This window comes from Prunus dulcis, chromosome 6, assembly GCF_902201215.1.
Source record: "Prunus dulcis chromosome 6, ALMONDv2, whole genome shotgun sequence".
NCBI lineage: Eukaryota > Viridiplantae > Streptophyta > Magnoliopsida > Rosales > Rosaceae > Prunus > Prunus dulcis.
In genome coordinates, this window is record NC_047655.1 from 16,270,501 (window position 1) to 16,297,006 (window position 26,506).

Here is a 26,506-nt window from a genome sequence, read left to right on the forward strand (position 1 = left end):
AAAAGACACCATCAGCTTCAACTCTGAAATTATGCATGGTTGACTACACAAGTTGTTTTGACCTCCAAACATGGGAAAAATTCTCAAGCCTGCAAGTACGCATAAAACATCTCAAGAATGGAATGATAAACAAACTCTGTGAAAAATAAAATAAAATACTACATGTAAAAAAAAAACAAAAGGATAATTAAACTGAACACAATAACTTACAGCAACATTTAGTAATCTAATTCATGGATACAAAGAAAACATTGACTTGATTTGCTTTCTCTTATGAGCTTTAGTATTATTAAACTGCAGCATCCTATTAAGTGCCTACAAGAATCGTAAGATATTTTCTGAAACCCCATATTTTTAGAATAAATAAAGAGAAAACAACATCAGCAAAATTGTTAAAACATTAGTCAAATTGTTGAGAATATAAAATCTCACATCCACTATTCTAAGCCTTGCATTTCAATATATAAAATTATGAACCTCTTCAGCCATTATCACCATAGTACTAGACTTCGCTGACAAATAATGCATAACAAGTGGATGTCACAACAAGTGGATGTCTCATCAAATAGAACTTTGTAGCTAAAGGAATAATTAATTACATGATACATATGCAATAAACAAAGGAGCTGGAAATTAAATGAAACCAGGATGGGCAAATCTATTTCTTCAATCACAGAAGCATTTAATGGGTAAATTGAACAAACAACATATAGGTTCATGGGCTGAGGTAGAATTTCTTCATTCATCGTTAGCCACCTTAGTCCTTAAGAAGAAGAAATACATTAATCCCTAACCCTCCTCTTCCTCAAATTTCTTTCCTTCCATGCCTTGAATTCTATCCCTATTCATGCACCCATGACATGATCAGTCAAAGAGCAGTATCAACAAGCTACAAAAACAAGTCTCCTCATGACCCATTCGAACCATGCTCAAATGACACCCAAAAACAGAGTGATGTTAAAACACTTCCTTCTGAGCCACAAAACATGACGAAGAAGTAACCAGGCTAGATCACAGGCAAAAAGTACTTCATAATGAGAGCAGCAGAGTCACTGCTCTGTCGAAGAACTCTGTACTAGAAAACCATCATATGATGACAGTCAAAGTGAGGATTTGCAAGGTTTGTCATGTCATGCAATAATACCAGTCCATCGAACACATCTACCTAGTGAATAAAAAAAATATACATTCCAACCTTAAATATGAATGGAATTGATTTCGTTTAGATTTGAAACTCTGCACCATCTTACAAAGTAAACAACCTATATTTTCACATAAGAGGACTAGTAAACATCTAACAAAATTTAAGACCCTGTTGCACCACATATGCACTTCTTTATTTGAATTGAACCTAGAAAGAAACCTCACCCATAATTTTTTAGCAACACCTATAAATGACACATACAATTTTCCTTCTTTGGATGGAAAAAAAAAACAACAGGAAACACAGACTTCAATTGCAAAAATCACAAAAACCATTAAAACCATAATGAAACGAGAATAAAATCATAATAAACTAGCAATACAACAGCACTAAAATGCCAATACACAACCACTAAATTGGCAATACGATAGCAAAAAACAGCACTAAAACATCAATAACAACAACAAAACAACAGCAAAATAACAGAATTCCAAATCAAACGCAAGAATCAATCCACAAAGAATAAACCCATTCAATGTTTCAAATATGGAATCATTATAATCAGACAATTTCAAAGGAACCCCTCAACCCTAAACCCTAAACCAATTTCAGAGAAACCCCTAATCCAATTTCAGAGATACTCCTAAACCCTAAACCAATTTCAAAGAAACCCCTAAACCAATTTCATAGAAACCCATAAACCCTAAACCAACTTCAGAGAAACCCATAAACCAATTCAAATTGATGATGAACAGTACCTTTTGCAGGTGAACGATGGAAGAGGAAGACCATTGCTTCACAAAGAGAGAGAGAGAGAGAGAGAGAGAGAGAGAGAGAGAGAGAGAGAGAGAGAGAGCTGTGCAAGAGAGCCCCTAGAGCTTCCCGCGACAGTAAAAGAGAGAAGAAAGTGTGAGAGCTGATCGAACAGAGAGTGAGACCTGAGCAATAGAGACAGAGAGAGCTGAGCGACAAAGAGAGAACAAAATTTTCGCAAAAGTGATATGTGTGCAATAAGTGGACAATAAATATATATTTATAGGTGATAGTTACAAAATTTTTGGGGAGAGGTGGTATTTTCAGTTAAAATTATAAAAATGGTGGCATTTAGAGCTATTTCCCAAGATAAAACACGGATTAAGAAACAGTGTTGTGCTGGGATTTGAGTTCGTTAAATAGAGTGACGCGTGGCAATATTTTATACGACAAAGGACATAGAGGGGAGACAATTTGGGCACAGCAGATCCTCTCCCCTTCTTCTCTGTACCCTCTCTGGCGTTTGCTCCTCCATGTCCAGTGTCCTATATGGGAAATTGAAGATTTCACCTCCAATTGTAGAGCTCGAATAACCTAGAGAAAGCGACAGAGAATTTTCGAGTCGCAGAGATGGTGGCGTTCGCTAATTAAGCAATCCGTACAAGCTTCCGGTTCTTTCTCGAACCTTTTCTATCACTCAGATTGGAATTTGAACCTATAATTTCTTAGTATTTTAGTTTGGATTTCAAACTTTGTTGCTGTTTATTCTGTTTGGGTGCCAAGAAAATGGTTTGCTCCAAACAATAGGAAAACGCTCTATATAGATTCTGAAGACTAAACCATAGTAATTAGGAATAATAGAAATGGAAAAGAAGACCTTCTGATGAAGGTTTTTGCATAATCTTGGGTCCAACCATTTGTTGCGGTAATTACACACACACACACACACACACACACATATATATATATATGAAGATGAATATAGGGTAAATAAATTTATGTCCAAAAAAGACGGATTCTAAGGTTTTTCCCAGGTTAGAGAACTTTCCCCGCTGTCCTTCTTTCAGCCGGTCCTAACTTCCTTCTCTTCTGGTTAATCCTATGAATAGGTAATCGGATCGGCAACAGGTAACAGGCTTTATCTGGGTTTAGGATTCAGTTCAATCGAGCTTTTCTCAGAAGTTACATATACACACTCAGAGGAAAACATTCTTGTTCATGCATTATCTTCTTGCAGAAGGAAATTTCCTATTCGTTTGTTTTTCTTTCCTTTTCATTTCTCCCCTATCATCTTTGAATGAAAAGTTACCATCGTGTGCATACCCAAAATTTAATTATCCTGTAGACATTAAAGAGGCTTTCTCCATCTTTGTATTCTTCTTATTGCTCTGCCTATTCAATAGATTTGGTATCCTAATTCTGTCCCTGCTTTTTCTCTGTTCATAATTGCAGCTACGAACTTACGGCAACAGTATTATCATACATTTCTTAATACTTATTTTCTGATTTTTTTGTTTACTTAGAGGATTGCAATGGATTTGTCTTTGGGTGATAAGGGACCTGCTATACTGCAGCTGCACAAATGGGGCTCTTCTCAGGCCCAGCTAAACCTGTCAGAATTTCGTGAAGCTTTTATTTCTCCGACAAGACAGCTATTATTATTGCTTTCGTATCAGTGTGAAGCTTTGTTGATTCCTCTAATTACAGGTGAATTTTCATAACTTTATTGTGTTGCCATAGTTTTGTTTAATTTGTATTATCACACTTTTTTTTTATTGTTTTTGCAGGGGACTCTACAGCTAGTAATAATTTGGAGAGTAACTCTGATGAAAGTCTTCAGAGTCCAGGTTCATCTGCTTTCTGCTCACAAGACTTGACAGCGCCTGGGGGGTCAGATTCAGGAAGGGGTGATATGCCATGTACCTCTGGATCAACACTAGATTTTGATAATGATTTCACTTTTCAAAGAGAAATTTCAAGATCCAAAACTTACCCTTTTGTTGGTGATGTTAACTCTCTGGCTTGGGGTATCTGTGAGGATACTTATAATCAGCACAAGGATGCTTTGTTTAGTGAAATTTTGTTTGTATCTGGCAAGCAAGGTGTGATGGTCCATGCTTTTGTTGAATCCACTGGAAACACTGCAGGTACCAGAAACGCACTGGAAGGCAGGTGGGTGGAGTGGGGGCCCTCTGTCTCTTTAGTTGATAATATGGATATTGAGGAACCTAGCAGCTTGAGTTTTGAAGCCACTGGAAATATTGATTTAAACAGAGCCAATGGAAACAGTGTTGCTTCTAAGAGATGGTTGCAATCTTTTCTGACGAAAGTTGAAAATGTTGAATATAATGGTAGTATGTTGACCAGGTTCCCAGAAAAGTCATTGTTTCCTTGCTCTGCAAAGGTTGTTTCATTTGCTTTATTTAATAGTAATTTACCGATTCTGGACTTCCTTTCTAACACTGGTTCCGTACCGAGTATGGAGTGCTGGCAGGAAAGAGGTCACACGTCAGAGAGTGATAAATCTGTAAACTTGCATTTGACTTCATCTGGTCAACATTTCAAGTCTGAGATTTTGTCTAATATTTTTGGTGTTGGAATGAACACTTCATACAAATGCTCTAGAGTGTTCTCAAGCAATTCACATTACTTTATTGGATTCGTTTTCACACAGACTGATCCTGCTAGTGATGAAAGTGAAAGAAGCAACAACAAAAATGTACTTCTTGTTGCTAGGTTAGACCGTTGGGGAATTCAGTGGGTTTCCTCAGTGAAGCTTGACGAAGGTCCAAAAATTCGCTCAGTGGTAGAATGGATAGACTTCCACTTTTCTGACAACCTTCTTGTTTGTCTAAATGCATCTGGCTTAATTGTTTTTTATGCAGTAATGTCAGGTGAGTATGTTGCACATCTAGATATTTTACAGACTCTAGGACTCTACCCTCAGCTGGATTTTCAGAAGCAAGAAACATTGTCTGTGGGTTCTGAGAAACATAGTTTGCAAGTTGATGGAGTTGATTACAAACCAGTTTTACAACGTGGTGATTATTCTGGTAGAAGAATATTTAAGAGGTTAATTGCTGCTTCACATACCTCCCTAATAGCTGCTGTTGATGATTTTGGTGTAATATATGTGATTTCTGCTGGTGACTATATACCGGACAAGTATTATACAAATGAGAAATTACTTCCACATGGTCAACATCTAGGACTAGGCATGTTGGCTGGTTGGGAGGTGGGTGGTTCTGATATAGGCCACCAAAGAGTATATTCTAACATATCTGCTTCACAGAAATCTATTATTCCATCCATGAAGAATGAGAGATCTTCTTTCCTGGATGATTGTGGAAATAATGTGCTTAAACAAGAAGGGAACGGCAGCTCATGCTTGAGTGGTTTTTCTGCTTCATCAAAAGTAACTGATCAGAAGTGCTATGACTCTGAAAAGAAATCACACCTGATGCGCAAGATCTTTCTTCCCACTTATAGATTTAGTGAGGATGATTCTATCTGTTTTTCTCCATTAGGAATTACTCGGCTTATTAAGAACCACAATCTGAAGGACCCGAGGGGTTCTCAGATCGTTCATCTCAATCTGCATGCTGAGCCTGCAGTTCGCGATGACAACTTTTTGAATAGTGGGTGTGAAATGGTTCATCTCCAAGGGAAGGAAGAATCCTTTATTGGAGAGGCAGTGGGTTGCACATTCCAGGGATGTTTTTATTTGGTGACAGAAGGTGGTCTTTCAGTGGTGCTTCCTTCTGTATCAGTCTCATCAAATTTTCTTCCTGTTGAAGTTATTGGATGTCGGCAGTTGTGTATCGATTCAGGCATTGGATATCCAGTCAAAAACGCAAGGGAAATAAAGGAATCTAAGCAGCCTTGGTCACCTTGGAATGTTGAAATTTTGGACAGAGTCCTTCTGTACGAAAGTGCTGAAGAGGCAGATCGCTTATGTTTGGAAAATGGTAAGAATTTAGTGCTCTGCATAATTTTAGCATCCCATTGAATGGTATATACTTAATATCAATATTTGGTGAAGAGAATTTTTTTTCCCTTAACTTCATATCCTTAATGATTTGGTGTCCATAAGACACTGCTGGAACTACATTTCATGTTATAGTTAGAATCTGTTGCTCGGGCCAGCTGATAAATGGTTAAATACAATTACAATGCAGTACATTTTTCCTTATTTCATTTATTTTTGCATGACTGTTAACTAGGCTTGAAGTCATTAAGAATCCTCATGCTCCTCGTCGCCCATCCTGCACTATAATTTTCTGTGGTAAATCTCATTACATTAAAATCCCCTCCAATGAACCATTTTGGCCCGCACAGCACATACATCCCGGCTAATTCTTCCCACAACCTCCTTCTCTCCCTTGGCTTATTAGGTATGGTTTATTTGAAAATATGTGGCTGGAACATCATTCGTTCAGAAGATGCTTTAAAGAATGGTGGGCTAGTGAGAAGACTTAAGGTTGGGAAGGTTACAATGTTATGAGGAATTTGAAATGGATAACAGAAAAAACAAAGAATGACAAGGAGTTTTTTGGAGATGTAAAAAAAGGAAATGAAGGAAATGGCGGTAAAAGTAGAAGTGTTGGATTTGTTGGAGGAAGGGAGAGATTGCAGGAAAAGGGAAGCAGGGAGAGTTCTAACTAATCTAGTTCCTTCTCTCCCTCGCCTTATCAGGTATATTTGTTTGAAAGAAAGGATTTGGGTTTGACAATAATCCTAGATTAGTTAGAAGAAAGTTAAAATACTAAGATATAATTTATTTGAAATAATCAAATACAATATATTTGAAATTACTATATGCAATACAAACCAAGGATCTGATGAGTTTTATTCCTTTTTGTTTCATACAAATCTAAAAATTTATGCATTGTGATAGTCCAACCTAGAAATTTACCTTTATAATATTTTATTGGATCCCTAGGTTTGAAATTACGCCTCCCAAATGGACTTAGGGGTATTTGAATTTTAAGTTCAATGATAATATAGGGATTTGAAGATTTTGAGGGATTGTATTTATCTCAACTGAGGCATCCATACTAATTACAGGAAAATATAAAGGTCTGATTGAATGGTAGTGGAAAATTTAAAGGTCTGATTGAATGGTAGTGGAAAATTTAAAGGCCTAATAAATAGTTCAAACCGTAAGGCCTAAGGAGTAGCTTACAAAGAAGTGGAAAAGGAAAGTACAAGAACTGAATGAAAAACACATTAAGAGACAACTGGAGAAGCTACTTAATACTCCCCAACAGACTCAACGTCTTGGGAAGATGAGGTTGGAACAACAAAGCATATAGCAGTGCTTGTGAAGTGCTTTAGTGAAGAAATACACAATCTAAGCTGTGGAAGGAACAAACTGAATGAACATGATAACTTCCAGAGCGTACATGCTCATGACTGATGTGATAATCAAGCTCAATGTGTTTGGTGCAAGCATGGAAAACAGGATTGGAAGCCATCTGTAGTGCTGAGCGGCATCGAAGAGGCATATNGAAGCTGGGGAAGAAGGTGCACAATCCAAACAGTCTCAACAAACTTGAGAATTGAGAAAGCGAGTGATATTGAGACTCAACACGCCAATCAGAGACAATGAATTGTTTCTTTGAACTCTGAGAAATTAGGTTGGGGCCCAATAGAGCACATGAAACCAGAAGTTGAATGGTGAGTGTCAGGACAACTAACCCAATAACCATGAAAGAGTGCATGAAGAGCTAAAGTTACAGAAAATAGGCAAAAGGCTAATCCCAGATCTGAATTTCCTTTGAGTTAAAGTGCTTAATGTCAAAAAGATGTGGGGTCAGACTTGCACTTATAAGTTGAGCAACATGGTGAATCACTAAGGCAGTGTGTGTGCCAATTCCAGTAAGGCTGGCATGAGCCACTTGAACAAGGTTCTCAATAGTTTTGAAAAATGGAGCACCTGCAAGTTGGGAAAGCTGTCTTATCACTCGAGGGATGGTTCTACTTTTTATGTGTCTTTACTAGGGAGCAGTTATTATAGATATGCTTTTAATAGGACACGCTAAACATGCATTAATAGTAAAAAGACCAAAATACAAATACGGTCACTTGAAAAACTTTATAAAAAAAAATATTAGTTCTGTTTTTCCTTTTTCTTTTTGTATAGAAATATGTTGGATGCTTGAAATTTTGTAGAGTTTCTGCATCTCAAGGCATGTTGACATAAATTCTGATCAATCAATGCAATGTCAGGGTGGAACCTGAAAATATCTCGTATGCGTCGGCTTCAGTTGGCATTGGACTACTTGAAATTTGATGAGATAGAGCGGTATGATTCTATATTTTTTTGTTGCTACGTTGTTGTTGCCTAGTATCGGAACTGATCTTCTACAGTGTGGTTGGTGCTTGCTTATGGTAGACACTCTGTCCATTGTTTTGTACTATTTCATCTCTTTAATGAATTTTTGTTTCCTATAAGAAAAAAGTTTCTACTGTTCTGTGATGTTGTTGGTAATGAATCCTTATAATTCAAATTGTCTGTACAGCTCTGTTAATTAACTGGAGTGCATTTTGGAATCATGCTTTTGAAGTTGAAAAACTTTGTTAATATCATCTTTACAGAACTTTTTTCCCTTGTAGAGATAACGATATATGTTAACTATTCTGAAATTTTCCAATTAAGGAAACTAGGATGGTATTCTCTGGATGTATATAAAAGTTGTCTTTCAAAAATTGTTACAGAACTTTTTTCTCTTGTAGAGATAACAATATATGTTAACTAATCTGAAAATTTCCAATTAAGGAAACTAGGATGGTATTCTCTGGATGTATATAAAAGTTGTCTTTCGAACATTGTGCTTATTTTTGTCTTTTGAGCTCTGGCATTTCTCTAAACGTGTGCAATAAAATTCTGTTTCTTTTTATATTAAAAAGAAAATATTGGAATGATCTGAGCCTGCCTCAAACGCATCCAAACTTGCCAAAGAACCCAAAGAGAAAACCTAAACTAACAGACAGAACAGCATCCCAGGAATCCCTCAGTACAAAAGTTCCCTCCAATAAGCAAAATATCTTGTTTTTCAGGCAGTTAAACGCTTATAAGTGAAACAACTATAATTTTATGATATAGTAGGGGTATTAAAACCAAGATAGGTTAATTATGCTGATGCCTGTTAAAGACACATGAAAAAGTAGAACCATCCAAAACTGAGACCTGCTAAAGGGGGAAAAGTTCTGAGCATGCCCCATTACACTTGACTTAAAAAAATTGTATTAAAAAGCTCTAGTAATCTCCTTGGCTGACAACTGAAGTGATAACCAATACATATATTGAATCTAATTGGTGTTTCTTCCTTCTTTTTTTTCTTCAATATATGCTGGTTTTGTGAAAAATATCAGAACTAATGCATCTCTCATTCTTTAACCAAATAAAAAAAGCATCTCTTGTTCCTTTATCTTGATGTATTTCTCATTCATTTTTGTGGTTGAACAGATCATTAGAAATGCTTGTGGGTGTCAATTTCGCCGAAGAAGGTGTGTTAAGATTGCTCTTTGCTGCTGTTTATCTGATGATTCATAAAGTTGGCAATGATAATGAGATTTCTGCTGCATCAAGGTAAATTCATTTACCAAATTGCATTGAATGTAATGGATGTTCTTGTGGATGCACCAAGATTGCTCTGTGGACTTCGGTTGTTAACTGGAAGAATGGTTTATGCTTTGTATTATTTGTGCACCTTTTGCACTGGTTGTTATTTTTATTTTTATTTTTTATTATTAGATAACAATTTGTGCTTTCCACTTAGGGCTATGGGGAGCAAGAGCACTATACATGTATCGTCTACAGTTCTTTTTATGCTTAAGATTGCAGAACTTACTTTGTTCATTCTTTTTCCAGGCTTCTTGCATTGGCCACTTGCTTTTCAACCAAAATGATTCGTAAGTATTGGTTGCTAGAACATAAGACAGATGCATATGAATATGCCAGAACCCAGATGCTTTTGCTTCCACCAGTTGTACCACAAAAGGTACAAGATGAAATTTCAAACTCCAGAAGGCTTCGTGAGATGGCTCACTTTTTGGAGATAATTCGAAATCTGCAATCTCGACTTGGTTCAAAGTACAAGAGGCCAGGCCAAGAATTCGTAAGCTGTTTCACTCATCTATCTAGATTCTTTGTTGCTACCACTTTTGTTTTTCAAGGCAATTATGTTGCCAGTGAAGTTGGACCACACATTTTAACAGTAGTCTACCTAATCAATGGTCCAGACTCGCAGTCTTGCAATATAACATGTCAGACAATCTGGACAAAGAAAATTTCTATATATATGTATATATACACATGTAGAACACATGTAGAGTTTTGATCTCTGTCACTGTCGACCATGAATATACTTGGTCACTAACCGTTGGATCAAAATTCAATAATTGACATTCAAACTTAGTTAAAATCCCAACCAAGTATTTTACTTTTGGGAATTAAAGTCCATGGGTTTTTGATCCAGCCATAGTTGACCACCAAATTCCTTGGTCAATTGTGAGCATGGGATTATGGACCCCAGGATGGCTGGGAGGAGACTCCCCACTCTTGTGGACATTCATTTTAGATCCTGTATGTACATATACATACATACACGTATAAATTCAATATATATATATATATATATATGGGGCGGATCCGTGGCACTATGTTTTTGACACAAGTTTTGACACAAGCTTTCAACCATTAGATTAGAATGGATTGAATGGTTGAGATTATGTTTCATTAATTACTTAAAATTAAATTAAATCTCTAATGCCAAGTAAATTTCATTTTTATTTATTAGTTATGATAATCCCGAAAATCACTCAATTATCTTTCCCCCTTTTGTTTTCTTATCATTTTCTCTCCTCTCAATTAATATCCTGCCAAACCTCACCATTACCTTCCCCTTGCCATTGTCATCTACACCAACCGAGCATTCTCCCACGACATAGAAAATCTGTCTCAAGCTACCAATATTGAAGAGAAAATAGGATATTAATATTTAACCAAAAAGGAAAAAGCCCAGATCTGTTGCAATATTTCTTCTCTATGGTTTGGTTGCTCTCTCTCTCTCTCTCTCTCTCTCTCTCTCTCTCTCTATATATATATATATATATATATGCTTTTTTCTAACATCTTAATGGCTTACAAGATTTAGCTTCTATTCATTATAATTAATAATACTTTAAAAAAATATGGCAAAAGACAGTTTGCTTGCAGTTCATTGTGTGTGTGTGTGGGTGGGGTGTTATCGCCAAGCCTTTTCTTTGAGAGTCATAATCGATGTATAACTGTAACAACCCAAAAAAAAAAGCAGTAAAAAAAAAAAAAAAGCAAAAAAAAAAGTTAGGGATGGAAAAGAAAAAGAATCAGAAACCTGTAAAGTTTAGAAGAAAGAGGAGGAGGATGGGAAAGTCATTAACTGAAGAATTCTAGAGGATAGAGAACAACAAAATAGGGAGATTTGATAAAACATTGATTGAGGATAGAGAAATAAGAAAGAGAAAGTCAAATAATAATTTTTTTCAATATATTTTTTTCTTAAAAATTGTAAAATTAGTTGAGTTAATCTTAGCCATTCAATCCATTCTAATCTAATGGTTGAAATCTTGTGTCAAAACTTGTGTCAAAAACATAGTGCCACGGATATATATATATATAAAAGAAACAAAATGGGGCACAAGGAAAGGACAAATTGTCCTCCTTAGAAAAGCGAATAAGTAAAAAATATCTGCACGAGCAGAGCAATCAAAACATCACTACATCACTTCCCCCCTTCCTGGTGAAGATAAAATCAGACTATGTTTCTAAAATGTTTTGACAAAAAAGCCCACAAGGATGCCAAATGTCTACTCTACTCCCAGAATAAATGCTCCTCCTCTGTCTTATACTTAAAATTCCTGGTTTTTGCTTTACTGCACCAAAAACAATTCTTCAATGAGGTATTGAACTCCAGAGATAAATCGAAATAGTTAATGTAAGTAATATCATATCTATTTTACAGGTGGAAAGTGGGGAAGCATCAACGTTAGTGGACAATGATTTATCACAGGATGAGTCTCAGTTATCAATTATTTCCGTAGACCCCAAATCTTTGGAGACATCAAAACAGCATGAAGCTTATTTTCCTGTATCTACGTCTGGCTTTAATTATTCTGAGAAGCTTGCTTTGACACCTGTAGATCCTTCAGTCCATTTGGACTCAGAGGATTTAAGTGAAGTATCTGCTCTTGTGCCACAAGGGGTTCTTCCCTTGGAAAATCCCAAAGAGATGATAGCGCGTTGGAAGATAGATAATTTAGACCTTAAGGCAGTAGTCAATGATGCTTTACTCTCTGGTCGTCTACCCTTAGCAGTTCTTCAGCTACATCTTCATCGTTCAAGGGATTCATTTTCTGGAAAAGAGCCTCATGATACTTTCACTGAAGTCCGTGATATTGGAAGAGCTATTGCTTATGACCTATTTTTGAAGGTAACTTATTAACAGTTAGCTATTTGAAGATTTTGTCTTTTATGTTGAAGCAAGTATATTACTTGACCTACAGGGTGAATCTGGACTTGCTGTGGCCACGTTGCAAAGGCTTGGAGAGGATGTAGAAGGTAGCCTCAAGCAGTTATTATTTGGCACAGTGAGAAGATCTCTTCGAATGCAAATCACTGAGGAGATGAGTAGATATGGTTACCTAGGGCCATATGAGTGGAAGATATTGGATCGGATATCCCTAATTGAGGTACAGAAATTTGTACTTACATGTCTTTCTTATGTTATGATCATATTTGGTATGATTTCAAGTGCCACCCAGATGTTATGATCGTATGTGGTATGATTTCTTTTGGATTTGATAAAATTTCCTTACCATTGTTTATTCAAACTTTTCTTGGAATAGAGGCTTTACCCTAGCAGTAGTTTCTGGAAAACGCTTCATGGACGGCAGAAAGAATTAATGCGATTTCCAGCAAGTTCAAGTTTGCCCAAGAGATATTATTTGCGCCTGCTGGATTCACACACATTCAACAATTTTTCCATTGAGTGTGATGACATTGATGGAGTTGTTTTTGGTTCATGGACAAATGTCAATGAAAATCCCTCTGTTCCTATGGTGGATGAAGATAATGCTTATGCTGGATACTGGGCTGCTGCTGCTGTATGGTTTAGCTTCTATGACCAAAGAATCATTGACCGTGTAAGTCACTTTTCATACCTTTCTGCTTTCTGTAATTGGAAAGAGGTTGATTCATAAGCTTATAAACTTATTTCAATACAGATAGTTTTGGATCAGTCATCTTTTATGGGTGTGCATGTACTGTGGGAATCACAGCTTGAGTACCATGTATGTCACAATGATTGGGAGGAAGTCTCTAGACTCCTGGATCTTATTCCCCCACATATTTTAGTAGTTGGAAGCCTCCAAGTCAGCTTAGATGGGTTACAGCCTGCTTCAAATTTTGGATGCAGTAGGGGACCTGACTATGGCGATTACTTATGCTCTCTTGAAGAATTGGATGCTGTCTGCATGGATGTTCCAGAAATCAAAGTTTTCAGGTTTTCGTGTAATATTATGTGCTCCATGTGGTTAAGGATGCTGATGGAAGAGAAACTTGCTAGAAAACTAATTTTCTTAAAGGAATATTGGGAAGGCACCTTAGATATATTACCTCTGCTTGCCCGTTCTGGCTTTATTACTAGCAAATATGAAATGCCTTCCAAAGTTGATAAGATTGAGAGTTTATCAGAGCCACAATTTCCAGATGATTCTGGAACATTTAATGTCAGTACCATGCAGGCCTTACATAAACTACTGATACATCATTGTGCACGGTATAACCTGCCATACCTTCTGGACCTTTACCTTGACCAGCATGAGTTGGTACTGGATAATGATTCACTTTCTTCACTACAGGAAGCTGCAGTAAGTTTTAAGATTTCTAGCGAGCTTCACAAATTGTTCTATTCTATCTCTGATTTCCATTTATCTGGTTTAATGGCTGTTTATTTTTGTTTATGCTCTTAGGTTGATTTGGTTTGCCTCTTGCTCCCCTTAGAATTTGTTTCGTGTTTTTTTTAAATATTTAAAATATGAATCTGTGTCTAACATTTGCAGCTGATGTTTAGTGATAAAATGCAATTAACATTTGCATCTCTCTAACATTTAAAGCCTATAAATAAAAGCATATCTTTTAATGTAAAATTGGATTCTGGTTGAATAAAAACTTAGGTTTTCTTAAAAGGTTAGGCACCCTCATATCCTACTTTTCTATTCCTCTCTATCTCGTTGATTTTTTTAACAATACAGTGATCCTATATTGTTTCTTCTCTAAACCCCTCCTGTTTACTAAAAGCTCTGCCATCTAATGCTCATAATTGCACGCAGCAATCATCTCTGTTGTCCTATATCAACACCACCAACCTTTGATATAAGATGATATTTGATTTTTGGATGAGCTGGTAACACTAGACTAATGCTTATCCCTTTCAAAAGAGTTCCTAGATAGAAACCCGTATTCAACCTTTTTTAATCTTCCTAAATAACCATTGGTTGTTTACAGAAAGCCAGGATTCCCACATTATTCCATATTTCAAGAAGTCATATTTGATTCACATAGTTTAATAGCTATGACTAGTAATTATTTAATGCTTGTGGCTCTTCCTTAAACCATAGTTAGTGAGCAAATAAAACTTATTAAGCACTTCCTTAGACCACTATTAGTGAGAAAATAAAACTTAACAGGCAGTTTTTAAATCCCATGATTCTATTATTTTGAAAGTTTAATTTCTTCAACTTCTAAAGCATACGTGTGCATTCACCTGTTGACTGATCCACCAAATACTGCTTGAACGCCGCATTGCAAACTGCAGTTCAATAAAATCAAACTGCCGCACCTCAAGACCACTGAGAGAGAGAGAGAGAGAGAGAGAGAGAGAGAGAGAGAGAGAGAGAGAGAGAGAGAGAGAGCTTTCATTTACCTGCTTAACTTAACCGTGCCCTTTTCGCCTGGGCCTTTCTATGGATATGAACTAATGGCCATTAATGATAGGTATCTCGTAAATATGATTTTCTACCTTGTGATAGTAATCACAATAGTTGGTTTACCAACTTTCACAATTTATTACCCTAAACCCTATTTCAAGAAGAAAACAAAGGTTTAAGGTAGGAGGAGGTTGTGATAAATCACAATTTATTACCCTAAACTGTAATTGGTTTAGGGTAATATATTGTGATTGCTACATCAAAGAGAATGTTTTGACTTGGGGATAATTAAATAAACATAAAAAAAGGCACTAAAAAACTACATTAAAATAGCAGACAACAATAACAAGATTCTGAGACACTACAGCTTTACAATAAGACTGTAATAGAAAGAATAGTGTCCAAACTCTGGAGATGCCGAAGCCCACAAGGATGCCGAAATCGAACTTCCTGGGGATGCTTCTGATCTTCCTGTGGTTCTCTCAGTTTTTGCTTCTGAACTTACTTTCTGGGGCTGCTGAACCTTGCATATGAATAACTTAAAAAATTATTGAACACCTGAATTATTTTGCTAAGAAATTCATGGTGTAATTTCAGAATATATTTTGCAAAGTTTGATGAGTGCTTTGTTTAATCTTTCTTCCAATGGTCTGCCTTGTCACTCTTCTACATTGCTTTATGACCTCTATTCAGTTATGGCAATATATGTGGTCCTGTGACTTAACCCTTACCATCTTATTCTTGCCAAAAGATCATGCTTGTCTCATCTATTTTCTGCAATGCATTCATACAGGGAGATTGTGAATGGGCACGATGGTTGCTCCTCTCTAGGGTTAAGGGGTGTGAGTACAAAGCATCATTTTCCAATGCTCATGCGATCATGTCGTGTAATCTAGTTCCTGGAAGTAACCTCAGTGTTCCAGAGATGGATGAAATAATTCGTACTGTTGATGACATTGCAGAAGGAGGGGGGGAATTGGCAGCTTTGGCAACACTGATGTATGCCTCTGTCCCAATTCAAAGTTGCCTGAGTAGTGGTAGTGTAAAAAGGAATAGCAGCACATCAGCCCAGTGCACACTAGAGAATCTCAGGCCCACTCTTCAGCGTTTCCCTACATTGTGGCAAGCATTTGTATCAGCATGTTTTGGGCAAGATGCAACTTCCAATTTTTTGGGGCCTAAAGCAAAGAATGGTTAGCTTTTAGCCACCCTGCTTCGTGAACATATTTTTGTAGCCGTAAAGCACTTATACTTCTAGAATCATTTGTTTCGTTTTGCCTTTCAATTTACAATTTTCTCAATTCAGCTCTATCAGATTATTTAAATTGGCGTGACAACATATTCTTCTCTTCTGTACGTGATACTTCACTTCTACAAATGCTGCCGTGCTGGTTTCCGAAGGCTGTACGGAGGTTGATTCAGCTTTATGCCCAGGTCTCTTATTGTTATTTGTCATCTATCACTGAGCTTCTTTCATAAGGTACAGGCACGCTTGTGCACACGCGCACAAATGTGTCTGGAAATGGCATGCTACTTGCTTCATACAGAAGCCCCTTCCTCCCTCTCCCCTGTGCTCTTCTCTTGTTAGTGGTTTTGATTGCTTTATTTGGATTGGGTTATCGTATCATGTGCTTCGTATGATATTGCAGGGTCCTCTTGGATGGCAATCAGTATCAGGTCTGCCAGTGGGAGAAGGTTTGCTACATAGAGATATAGATTTTGTCATGAACGTCGATGAGGATGCTGAGATCAGTGCAATCTCCTTGGAAGCAACCATCCAAAAACACATTGAGGAGGAACTCTATAATTCTGCACTTGAGGTATATGTTTACATTTCTCTTGAGATAATTATTCATATCAGACAATTTAGCTTGAATCTTAGAATGAACCATTAAAGAGAGCTGTGCACTGTGGGTCGATCCTGTCACAGTAGCTTTGTTGCTGAACTGCAATGTTTCTGTCCTCTAGTTGAGGGGACAAGAAATGGGTTTTTAACCCTTTTTTTTTTTTTCCTGAATTTGAATGGTATATTATGTATATATATACATACATACATATATCTCACTGAGTGGACCTATAAAATATATTTCTCAGAATGTGAGGCAGTTAATAATGTTTGACTTAGTTTATTTTTATTTTTTTGGTATTTGGTTTATGTTGAATTGGATATCCATTCTATTGCTTTGACTGTTCTTGTTCTTTATGGCCATTGGTCCGTATAATTTCGTACAATTATTGTTTAACTGAATTGTTCTATTACAATTCTTCTTTCTCTAGTTAACATATTGGGTTATTAGATTTCAATTTGATGGCATTGATTTTAAATAAAATAAAATAAAATCTCAAATAGTTACCTGTTTTTTGCTTCTCTGGTATGACTACAATGTTCCTAGCTCTCATCTTAGTAATATTTTTTACTTCAGGAGAATTCACTTGGCCTGGAGCACCATTTGCATCGTGGACGTGCACTAGCTGCTTTTAACCATTTACTTACTGTTAGAGTTCAAAAATTGAAGTCAGAGGCACAAACACTTGGACAAACAAATGTTCAAGCTGATGTTCAAACACTTCTTGGACCTATAACAGAAAGTGAAAAGTCTCTTCTTTCTTCTGTAAGTTTTAGATTTCTTTCTTCTGTAAGTTTTAGTTTTCTTTTAATTTGTTATACCTTTGGTGAATGAGATTTACTGTCATAAACACTATTTTTATTTCATGGATGATTTTCTTCTCTGTTACATTTTATTTATTGCTGAAACCCCTTGCATTAGTAGAAACATTGAAGTCAAAGACTTACTTTGAATTGTGCATTGAAGTTTCGTGTTCCACTTTATTCTAGGTCATGCCACTTGCAATTATTAATTTTGAGGATTCTGTGTTGGTGGCTTCATGTGCTCTTTTCCTGGAGCTTTGTGGCTTTTCTGCGAGCATGCTACGCATAGACATTGCTGCCTTGAGACGGATGTCTTCTTTCTACAAATCTAGTGAAAATATTGAGAGCTTAAAGCAGCTTTCAACCAAGGGTTCTGCATTTCATGCAGTTAGCCAGGGAAGTGATCTAACAGAATCTCTAGCTCGAGCTCTAGCAGATGAACATCTGCACCAGGATAATTCAAGTACTGCTAAGCAAAAGGGTGCTTCAAATTTAGCTGCTGGTAAACAACCTTCACGAGCTCTCATGCTTGTCTTACAGCACTTGGAAAAGGCTAGCCTTCCTCCAATGGTGGATGGAAAGACATGTGGATCTTGGCTTTTGAGTGGCAATGGTGATGGAATTGAGTTAAGATCTCAACAGAAAGCTGCAAGCCATCACTGGAATTTAGTCACAATTTTTTGTCAGATGCATCACCTTCCCTTGAGCACAAAATACCTTTCTGTATTGGCAAGAGACAATGATTGGGTTTGTATTCATCGTTCTACTCTAGTTGTCGTTAATTATAAAATGAATCTAGCTTGTGACTAGAAAATTTCTTAAACTATGAATCTACCCTCTTTTTGTCTCTTTAAGGTTGGATTTTTGTCGGAAGCTCAGATCGGAGGATATCCGTTTGACACAGTAGTCCAAGTGGTACTTATTGTTCCTATTTTAATATGTATTACACTATTTTTTATGCGAACCAGACATATATTTAATACATTGCATTTTATCTCATCATATCATTTTTCAGGCATCGAAGGAGTTTAGTGATCCACGTCTCAGAATTCATATTTCAACAGTTTTGAAAGGCATGCAGTTAAGAAGAAAAGCTAGCTCTTCTTCGTATTCAGATACTACAGAAAAAAAGAATGAAACTTCCTTTCCGGATGAAAATTTTTGTGTCCCAGTTGAACTCTTTAGAATATTAGCAGAATGTGAAAAGCAGAAATTTCCTGGAGAGGCCATTTTGATGAAAGCGAAGGAGTTGTCCTGGTCGATTTTGGCAATGATTGCATCGTGCTTTTCAGATGTGTCTCCAATATCTTGCCTAACAGTCTGGCTGGAAATCACTGCAGCAAGGTAACTGCTCATATTCCATTTATGAGAAATGCTTCCCGGATTGTGTATTCAAATCACACTATATATGTTTGAACTTTTTTATGTCATGACTCGCTAACTCCACACTTGTTTTATGTATTTTAGTTACATAAATTTCTCCAGTGCTCTTTCTAATACATCACTGTGCAAACTTCAAAGCATCTGACTGCTACTTTATATTCCATAGGGAAACTTCGTCCATTAAGGTGAATGATATTGCTTCCAGAATTGCAAATAATGTTGGAGCAGCTGTGGAAGCTACTAATTCCCTGCCGTCAGGGACTAAAGCCCTTACTTTTCATTACAATAGGCAGAATTCAAAACGAAGGCGGCTTCTGGAGCCCATCTCGAGAGATCCGTCAGCTGTTGCAATTTCTGATATTTCAAATTCTCCTGTGGGTGCACAAATATTTGATTCCCAGGACCCTAGTTCTAAAGGGGAAAGGAATGTAGAACTTGGTGAAAGTATCAATGTTTCAAGTGATTCTGATGAAGGGCCTGCTTTGCTGTCAAAGATGGTTGCAGTGCTTTGTGAGCAACACTTGTTCCTGCCTTTGTTAAGGGCTTTTGAAATGTTCCTACCCTCATGTTCTCTTTTACCTTTCATACGTGCTCTCCAGGTTTGTGAATAAAATTAAAACCCACCTTCCTTTCATCATTGATTCTTTAATATGAATTTCAAGAGAATTCCTTTTTTACTATGTCAGAGGACTGTTTATCATTTTTCTTTGCTTCTAAGGAATCTAACTGCTGTTTATCATTGACCAAAAAAAAAAAACAAGGAATCTAACTGCTGGTATGTGAGTCTTTTTTATGTCGGATACAATGTCCTGTTGCTACAGCTGGCAGTTTGTGTGGACAGTTCATATCTGTCTCCAATGTGCAGCAAGCAAGAATTGGCATATGTTTTTGGGGTTTTGTGTGTGAAAACTTGGTGGTTTACCACTGTTAAAGTTGAGCTGTTAAGCTGTGGGCTAACATTGTCTTATATTCTAATGCTCTTCCTCACAAGTGGGGTTCCCTTTACCACTCAAGAATGAAATTGTTGATGTTGGTGGTGGAAAGATCGGTGATCTAGATTTACGTAAATATTGATATTGGGGGGAGTGTTAGTAAAAATCAACAAAAGGGTCGAAACATTTTGAGGAATAGTAAATTTAATTATAATGCGTAGTATTCAATTTCATTTCCCACGGGCTGTGGAAATGAATAAACGTGATCAACACTTTTACAGGTTTCATATTTTTACCCTTTCTTTCTCCCACCTCAGGCATTTTCACAAATGCGCCTATCTGAAGCATCAGCTCATTTGGGTTCGTTTTCTGCCCGGTTTAAAGAAGAATCAACCCGCTTACAGTCAAATGTAGGAAGAGAAGTGCAGATTGGTACATTATGGATAAGCTCCACCGCCATTAAAGCTGCGGATGCAATGCTTTTGACGTGTCCATCTCCTTATGAAAAAAGATGCTTACTACAACTCCTTGCTGCAACTGATTTTGGTGATGGAGGATCTGCAGCAGCATACTACCGACGGCTTTTTTGGAAAATTAATTTAGCTGAGCCATTATTACGCAAGGATGACATTTTACACCTTGGAAGCGAAACCTTAGATGATGTTTCACTTGCAACAGCATTGGAGGATAATAGGCATTGGGAGCAAGCACGCAACTGGGCCAGACAATTGGAGGCCAGTGGTGGACCTTGGAAATCTGCTGTTCATCATGTAACTGAAACTCAGGTACTGTTTGAACTGATTGGGTTAGATGTGGTTAAAGTTTCCTTATATCCTTCATCAAAGACAGTTGAAAGGAAATGTAAATAAGAAGCTTGGCACCTTATAAATCTGCTTTACCTATTTTTAATTTCCAAATTAGATAATCCCTTGACAATATTTTACTTTCCAACCCATCTATTGAGAGACATGACTTTTAAAAATAAATAACAAGGGTTAAGAGAGCTATGAAGATACCTCATGGAGATGTTGCATTTACTAGTTTGTAGGAATTGTGATAAGTAGAGGTAGGTTTTATTGGCTCACAAAAGTTAGTGTTCTACTTCTATCTTTAGTTCTCCTGAGCACATATAGTTCATAGAAGAGAAGTTTTGACTAAGATATTAGTCAGTTGATATACGCTAATTGATTATTGTTGCTGACCGGAGTGGAGTGCTTTGGGGAAGGTTGGTCGAGGTATATCCTTGGTTAATATTTTCTATAAAATCTTTAATGTATACTGTCGATTCCCTGGGTCAAAATGTTAACCTCCATGAGATAAAGTGAGCATGGTAATATTGCATCACTTGTACTGTCTTAACTCTCTCTCTCTCTCTCTCTCTCTCTCTCTCTCTCTCTCTCTCTCTCTCTCTCTTATTATTATTTTTTTCTTTATACTGTCAACCACTTTAGGCTGAGTCGATGGTAGCTGAGTGGAAGGAGTTTCTTTGGGACGTTCCAGAAGAGAGAATTGCTTTATGGGGCCATTGCCAAACTTTGTTCATCAGATATTCCTTCCCTGCTTTACAGGTAGTTTCTCATTGTATTTGAAACATTTGTTAACTAAAATTCATTTATGGTGTCTTGTTTCTATGAATTGGTTTCCAGGCTGGGTTATTTTTCCTCAAACATGCAGAAGCTTTGGAAAAGGATCTTCCAGCTAGGGAGCTTCATGAGCTATTGCTGCTTTCTCTACAATGGTTAAGTGGGATGATAACCCTGGCCAGTCCGTAAGTATATACAAAGGTTTTAATTTCATTGTTAAATCTTTGTTTTAAATCTTTATTGATTGGGGTAATCAATTCACCAGAGTGTATCCACTTAATCTTATTCGGGAAATCGAGACTAAAGTGTGGCTCTTGGCGGTAGAATCAGAAGCACATGTTAAGAGTGAAGGAGACTTCAATTTAAGCAGTTCCAGTCGTGACCCTGCTCTTAAAAATAGCTCCAGTATTATTGACCGAACTGCAAGTATAATAACAAAAATGGACAATCATATTGGTACATTTAAGAACAGAACTATTGAGAAACATGATCCAAGGGAACACAGCCTGGCATATCACAAGAACCAAGTATTAGATGCTAGCTTTCCAACCACCACAGGGGGGAGTACAAAGAACAAACGGAGGGCAAAAGGTTACATGCCATTGAGACGGCCACCATTGGACTCCGCAGAAAAAAACACTGATCTTGATAATGGTTCCAATTCTCTCAATACTATAAATGAGTTGCAGTCTCAGGACGAAAACTTAAAAATGGAACTGTCTTTTTCACGGTGGGAAGAAAGGGTTGGACCTGCAGAGCTGGAAAGGGCTGTTCTTTCTTTATTGGAATTTGGACAAATAGCAGCTGCAAAGCAACTCCAGCATAAGCTATCACCAGTGAAAGTACCATCTGAATTTGTACTTGTGGATGCTGCATTGAAGCTTGCAGCTATGTCAACTCCAAGTAAGAAAGTATCCATATTAATGCTTGACGAAGAGGTGCATTCAATAATTCAGTCATACAATATACTGACTGACCAGCATCAAGTTGACCCAATTCAGGTTATTGTTTGAATCCACCCTTCCGTCTTCCTCCTCTATCTCTCTCTTGCTCACACATGCGATGTTTCTTTGTTATGTTCATATTCTCTTCATGTGTATAAAGTATATACTATGTTTTCAACTGGGAAATTTTAATTCATGCTCAATGGTCTTCTTAGTGGCTACTGGTGGTCTACCGACTCTACTCCTTCTTTCTTTTCTAACAGTTATCCCATCTTGTCTCTGTTACTTGTCTAATGCACTTTATGTCCTTATATTTACATGATATTTTGAATATGGAAGGTTTTGGAGAGTCTGGCAACCAATTTTACTGAAGGTTGTGGGCGTGGACTATGCAAGAGGATAATAGCAGTCGCCAAAGCAGCAGCCATCTTAGGTATTTCATTTTCGGAGGCATTTGATAAGCAGCCAATTGAATTGCTACAGCTGCTTTCCCTTAAAGCACAAGAATCATTTGAGGAGGCACATCTCCTTGTGAGAACTCATTCAATGCCCGCAGCCAGTATTGCTCAAATTCTTTCAGAATCCTTTCTAAAGGTTTGTTTATAAATATAACTTCTTTGGCTTGTGACTGTATAAAATGTGTATATATGATACATATATACATGTATGAATGATGACGTGCCATATATCTGTTATGTTATGTTACCAGGTAGTAAATCAAGACTGCACATTCAGACGTGTCTCCTTTAATTTCCTTGAATAAGCACGTTGTTACAATTTTCATGTTTTAGATTCTTATAAACTTCTCTTCCTAAGGTGGTATTTGTTTCTTTTTCATTTTCTTTTCCTCAAGTTTGATTGGGTTTTTACTAGGCCGTTATCCAATTGTTTTGGTAATGAATTGATTTAAAAGAAAACCAAAGACAAGCCATCTGTCCCATTTCTTTCTGTCGATTCAGTTGTTTTTTGTTTTTTGTTTTAACTTAACAATAGTTCTAGTTAGGAATATCTGCAGAGTTGTAATTGATATGTAATATGTGTAGATTTTCAAATCCAGTCAATAAATAATAGTTGACCGTAAAGGTTTTTAATTTTCTAGTTAGGACTATCTCCAGAGTTGTAATAGTTGTAGGACTTCCTCTCCCCTTTAGATTCACACTTTTTTTACTTGAGGCATGGTTAAACTTGGTATTTTGCATTTAAAATTTCTGTATATTTTTTGATGTATAACAAAATAGCTTAAATATTTGAACTTGTGTATGTCTTTAGTCTTGACCTGTACTTTAACCTGTACATGATTCAATTAGGGAATATTGTTCCATTTTTGGATCTTGATTTGCATATGGACAACAAAAATGCAAGTTTAAAGTAAGTTAAAATTACATTCCAGGGCTTATTGGCTGCTCATCGGGGAGGATATATGGATTCTCAAAAGGAAGAAGGACCTGCTCCCTTATTGTGGAGATTTTCAGACTTCTTGAAGTGGGCAGAGCTTTGCCCTTCAGAACAAGAAATTGGACATTCATTAATGCGTTTGGTTATTACTGGACAAGAAGTACCGCATGCCTGCGAGGTACTAATATACTAGAGATAAGTTTCACACTATTATCTGTGTAACCAAGCATATTCAAACTTTTTATGAACAATAACAAATTAATATAACTTTTTCTGATAGACAAGAGTCATATTTAATGATTATGAATACTATAATTTTCATTCATGAACATTGTATCTTTATGTTATTGTTGAGTCTAAAAATGGTTTAGCAATGTATATCAAGCTAATAGTTTCAGTCAACCCTGGTCGCTGGGATTTATTGTATTTGAAGTTTTTTTATTTGTAGCATCCTGTCATAACTAGGTTCTCTGCTGCAGTTGTTCAAATTATTAAAATAGTTAAAGCGAGAAGAGGAAACTAAAAGAGCATATGCGGGAAAAGAATTTGAAAGATCAAATGTTGATACGGTTGATTAGACCATTTTTCATTTTCCTGAGCTAATGCTTTTTTGGGCTTTCAAAAATGTTTCCAGGTTGAGCTGCTAATTTTGTCTCACCACTTCTACAAATTATCATCTTGCCTGGATGGAGTTGATGTTCTTGTAGCCCTTGCCGCTACTAGGGTTGAGGCTTATGTGTCTGAGGGTGACTTTTCATGTTTGGCCCGTCTCATAACTGGAGTAGGAAACTTCCATGCCCTCAATTTCATTCTTGGAATTCTTATTGAAAATGGTCAGCTTGATCTTCTTCTTCAGAAGTATTCAGCTGCTGCAGATGCAAATGCTGGCACTGCTGAGGCTGTCAGAGGATTTCGAATGGCGGTTCTCACATCACTGAAGCATTTTAATCCAAATGACCTTGATGCGTTTGCTATGGTTAGTATAAGCAGTCATGATTTTTTATAACCTTTACAACCTATGAAGTACTGTCAATTTTATGTGGAGATTTCAGATTGAACAGGGTTATTAGGTCAATGTAATACTGGACCAATTAGCCATTTTACCTTAATCCAGGCTATAAAATATATTTATAACTTATGTTTATTCTTATCTTTACACTTCATTTTTCACAGGTCTACAATCATTTCGACATGAAACATGAAACGGCTGCTCTTTTGGAGTCACGAGCAGAGCAGTCATCGGAGCAGTGGTTCAGCCATTATGACAAGGATCAGAATGAAGACCTTTTAGACTCCATGCGCTATTACATTGAAGCTGCTGAAGTTCACAAATCCATTGATGCTGGCAACAAAACACGCAGAGCGTGCGCTCAGGCTTCCCTTGTGTCTCTTCAAATTCGAATGCCTGATTTTCAGTGGCTGTACCGATCTGAAACCAATGCCAGGCGGGCCCTTGTTGAGCAGTCTCGTTTCCAAGAGGCCCTAATTGTTGCCGAAGCCTATGGTCTTAACCAGCCGAGTGAGTGGGCTTTGGTACTTTGGAACCAGATGCTCAAACCGGAAGTACTGGAAGAGTTTGTGGCTGAATTTGTGGCTGTGCTTCCTCTCCAACCCTCTATGCTTGCTGATCTAGCAAGATTTTATAGGGCCGAGGTGGCCGCTAGAGGAGACCAGTCTCAATTCTCAGTTTGGCTAACTGGGGGAGGGTTGCCAGCTGAATGGGCTAAGTATCTGGGGAGGTCATTTAGATGCTTGTTGAAAAGGACTAGAGATTTGAAGCTGCGGTTGCAGCTGGCTACTGTGGCTACTGGCTTTGGGGATGTCATGGATGCATGCATGAAGTCATTAGATAGGGTCCCTGACAATGTTGGACCACTTGTACTGAGGAAAGGCCATGGTGGTGCTTATCTCCCACTAATGTGATACTAACATTAATTCCAAGATTATAACTAGTGCTGATGTTCACGATGATGGTGGCGATGATGCACAAGCCAAGATGGCTCGATGTTACAATGATGCGAACCTACAACTGGATTTGTCCGAAGGAGGAAACGGGATAGGGATGGAGGAAGAAAAGAAGAAAGATATGAATGGAAATAGAAGTAGCAGCAGCAGGTTGTAAATTCGGGACAGTTTGTAAATTAGTTAACAGGTTTGAGTTGAGGGATTGTTATATTCTTTTTCAGCTTAGTCCAACAAGCAAGAAGCAGCAACGAGTTTTGATTGAAGAGAAGCATTTAGATTAGATCATTAGTTTATTCTAGCAAAGTTGTGCAGTGTGATTTTGCTTCATCCTTTATTATCACCTATTCTTTTATACACAGCGGGCAGTTGTATCTACGAAACAAACAAAACAAAACAAAACTTGGCAGTTGTATTTCTCACTGCGGCAATATCAATGAATAAGCCTTTCTTCTTGTATTCCATATCTGTTTACTGTTCACTATATGGTTATTGTTTTGTTATGCAAGGCACTAGCTTCTGTTAAAAAATAATTTATCAGTTATTTTTTCTGTCACGGGTGTTTCAAATGCCATCACATCCGTATAGGAATTTGAAATTGAATAAAGATTTTTTTTTAATCATAAATGGTCTTGAGGTTCGTCAAATCATCACATTTCGTCCTTGAGCTTACTTTTTTGATTTGACATCATTGGTCTTTAAGGTTACTATTTGTACATCAATTTGGTTCTTCTTGCCAGGCTTTGTTATATTGATGATGTTGCACGTATGTGGAGCTACACATCTAA

The 26,506-nt window shown here is 37.0% G+C and overlaps 1 protein-coding gene across 5 annotated transcripts; it reads left to right on the forward strand.

Moving 5' to 3' along the window:
- Window positions 1-2,375: 2,375 nt before the first annotated feature.
- On the forward strand, window positions 2,376-26,182 carry LOC117629724. 5 transcript variants are annotated; one of them, XM_034362299.1, is made up of 26 exons: window positions 2,376-2,568; window positions 3,421-3,604; window positions 3,685-5,865; window positions 8,129-8,204; window positions 9,369-9,491; window positions 9,774-10,020; window positions 11,905-12,372; window positions 12,446-12,631; window positions 12,788-13,084; window positions 13,166-13,810; window positions 15,663-16,062; window positions 16,176-16,303; window positions 16,519-16,689; window positions 17,293-17,481; window positions 17,706-18,266; window positions 18,375-18,434; window positions 18,535-18,863; window positions 19,069-19,501; window positions 20,152-20,619; window positions 21,286-21,402; window positions 21,481-21,602; window positions 21,683-22,418; window positions 22,701-22,955; window positions 23,752-23,934; window positions 24,391-24,732; window positions 24,930-26,182. In XM_034362299.1, exons 2-26 carry the CDS (start codon window positions 3,430-3,432, stop codon window positions 25,677-25,679), a joined length of 9,642 nt encoding a protein of 3,213 aa, XP_034218190.1. In that variant the 5' UTR covers window positions 2,376-2,568; window positions 3,421-3,429; the 3' UTR covers window positions 25,680-26,182. The 5 variants fall into 5 exon arrangements, with proteins under 5 accessions (XP_034218190.1, XP_034218192.1, XP_034218191.1 ...); XM_034362301.1 differs by having other exon boundaries at window positions 17,775-18,266; XM_034362300.1 differs by having other exon boundaries at window positions 16,185-16,303.
- Window positions 26,183-26,506: the final 324 nt, after the last annotated feature.

Bases quoted from the DNA above. Each gene is read 5' to 3' on its own strand.
- LOC117629724 (XM_034362299.1), top strand. From the start codon at position 3,430: ATGGATTTGTCTTTGGGTGATAAGGGACCTGCTATACTGCAGCTGCAC. The intron at 16,690-17,292 runs GTATATGTTTAC...TTTTTACTTCAG, and splicing joins TCTATAATTCTGCACTTGAG to GAGAATTCACTTGGCCTGGA. The intron at 20,620-21,285 runs GTACTGTTTGAA...CAACCACTTTAG, and splicing joins ATCATGTAACTGAAACTCAG to GCTGAGTCGATGGTAGCTGA.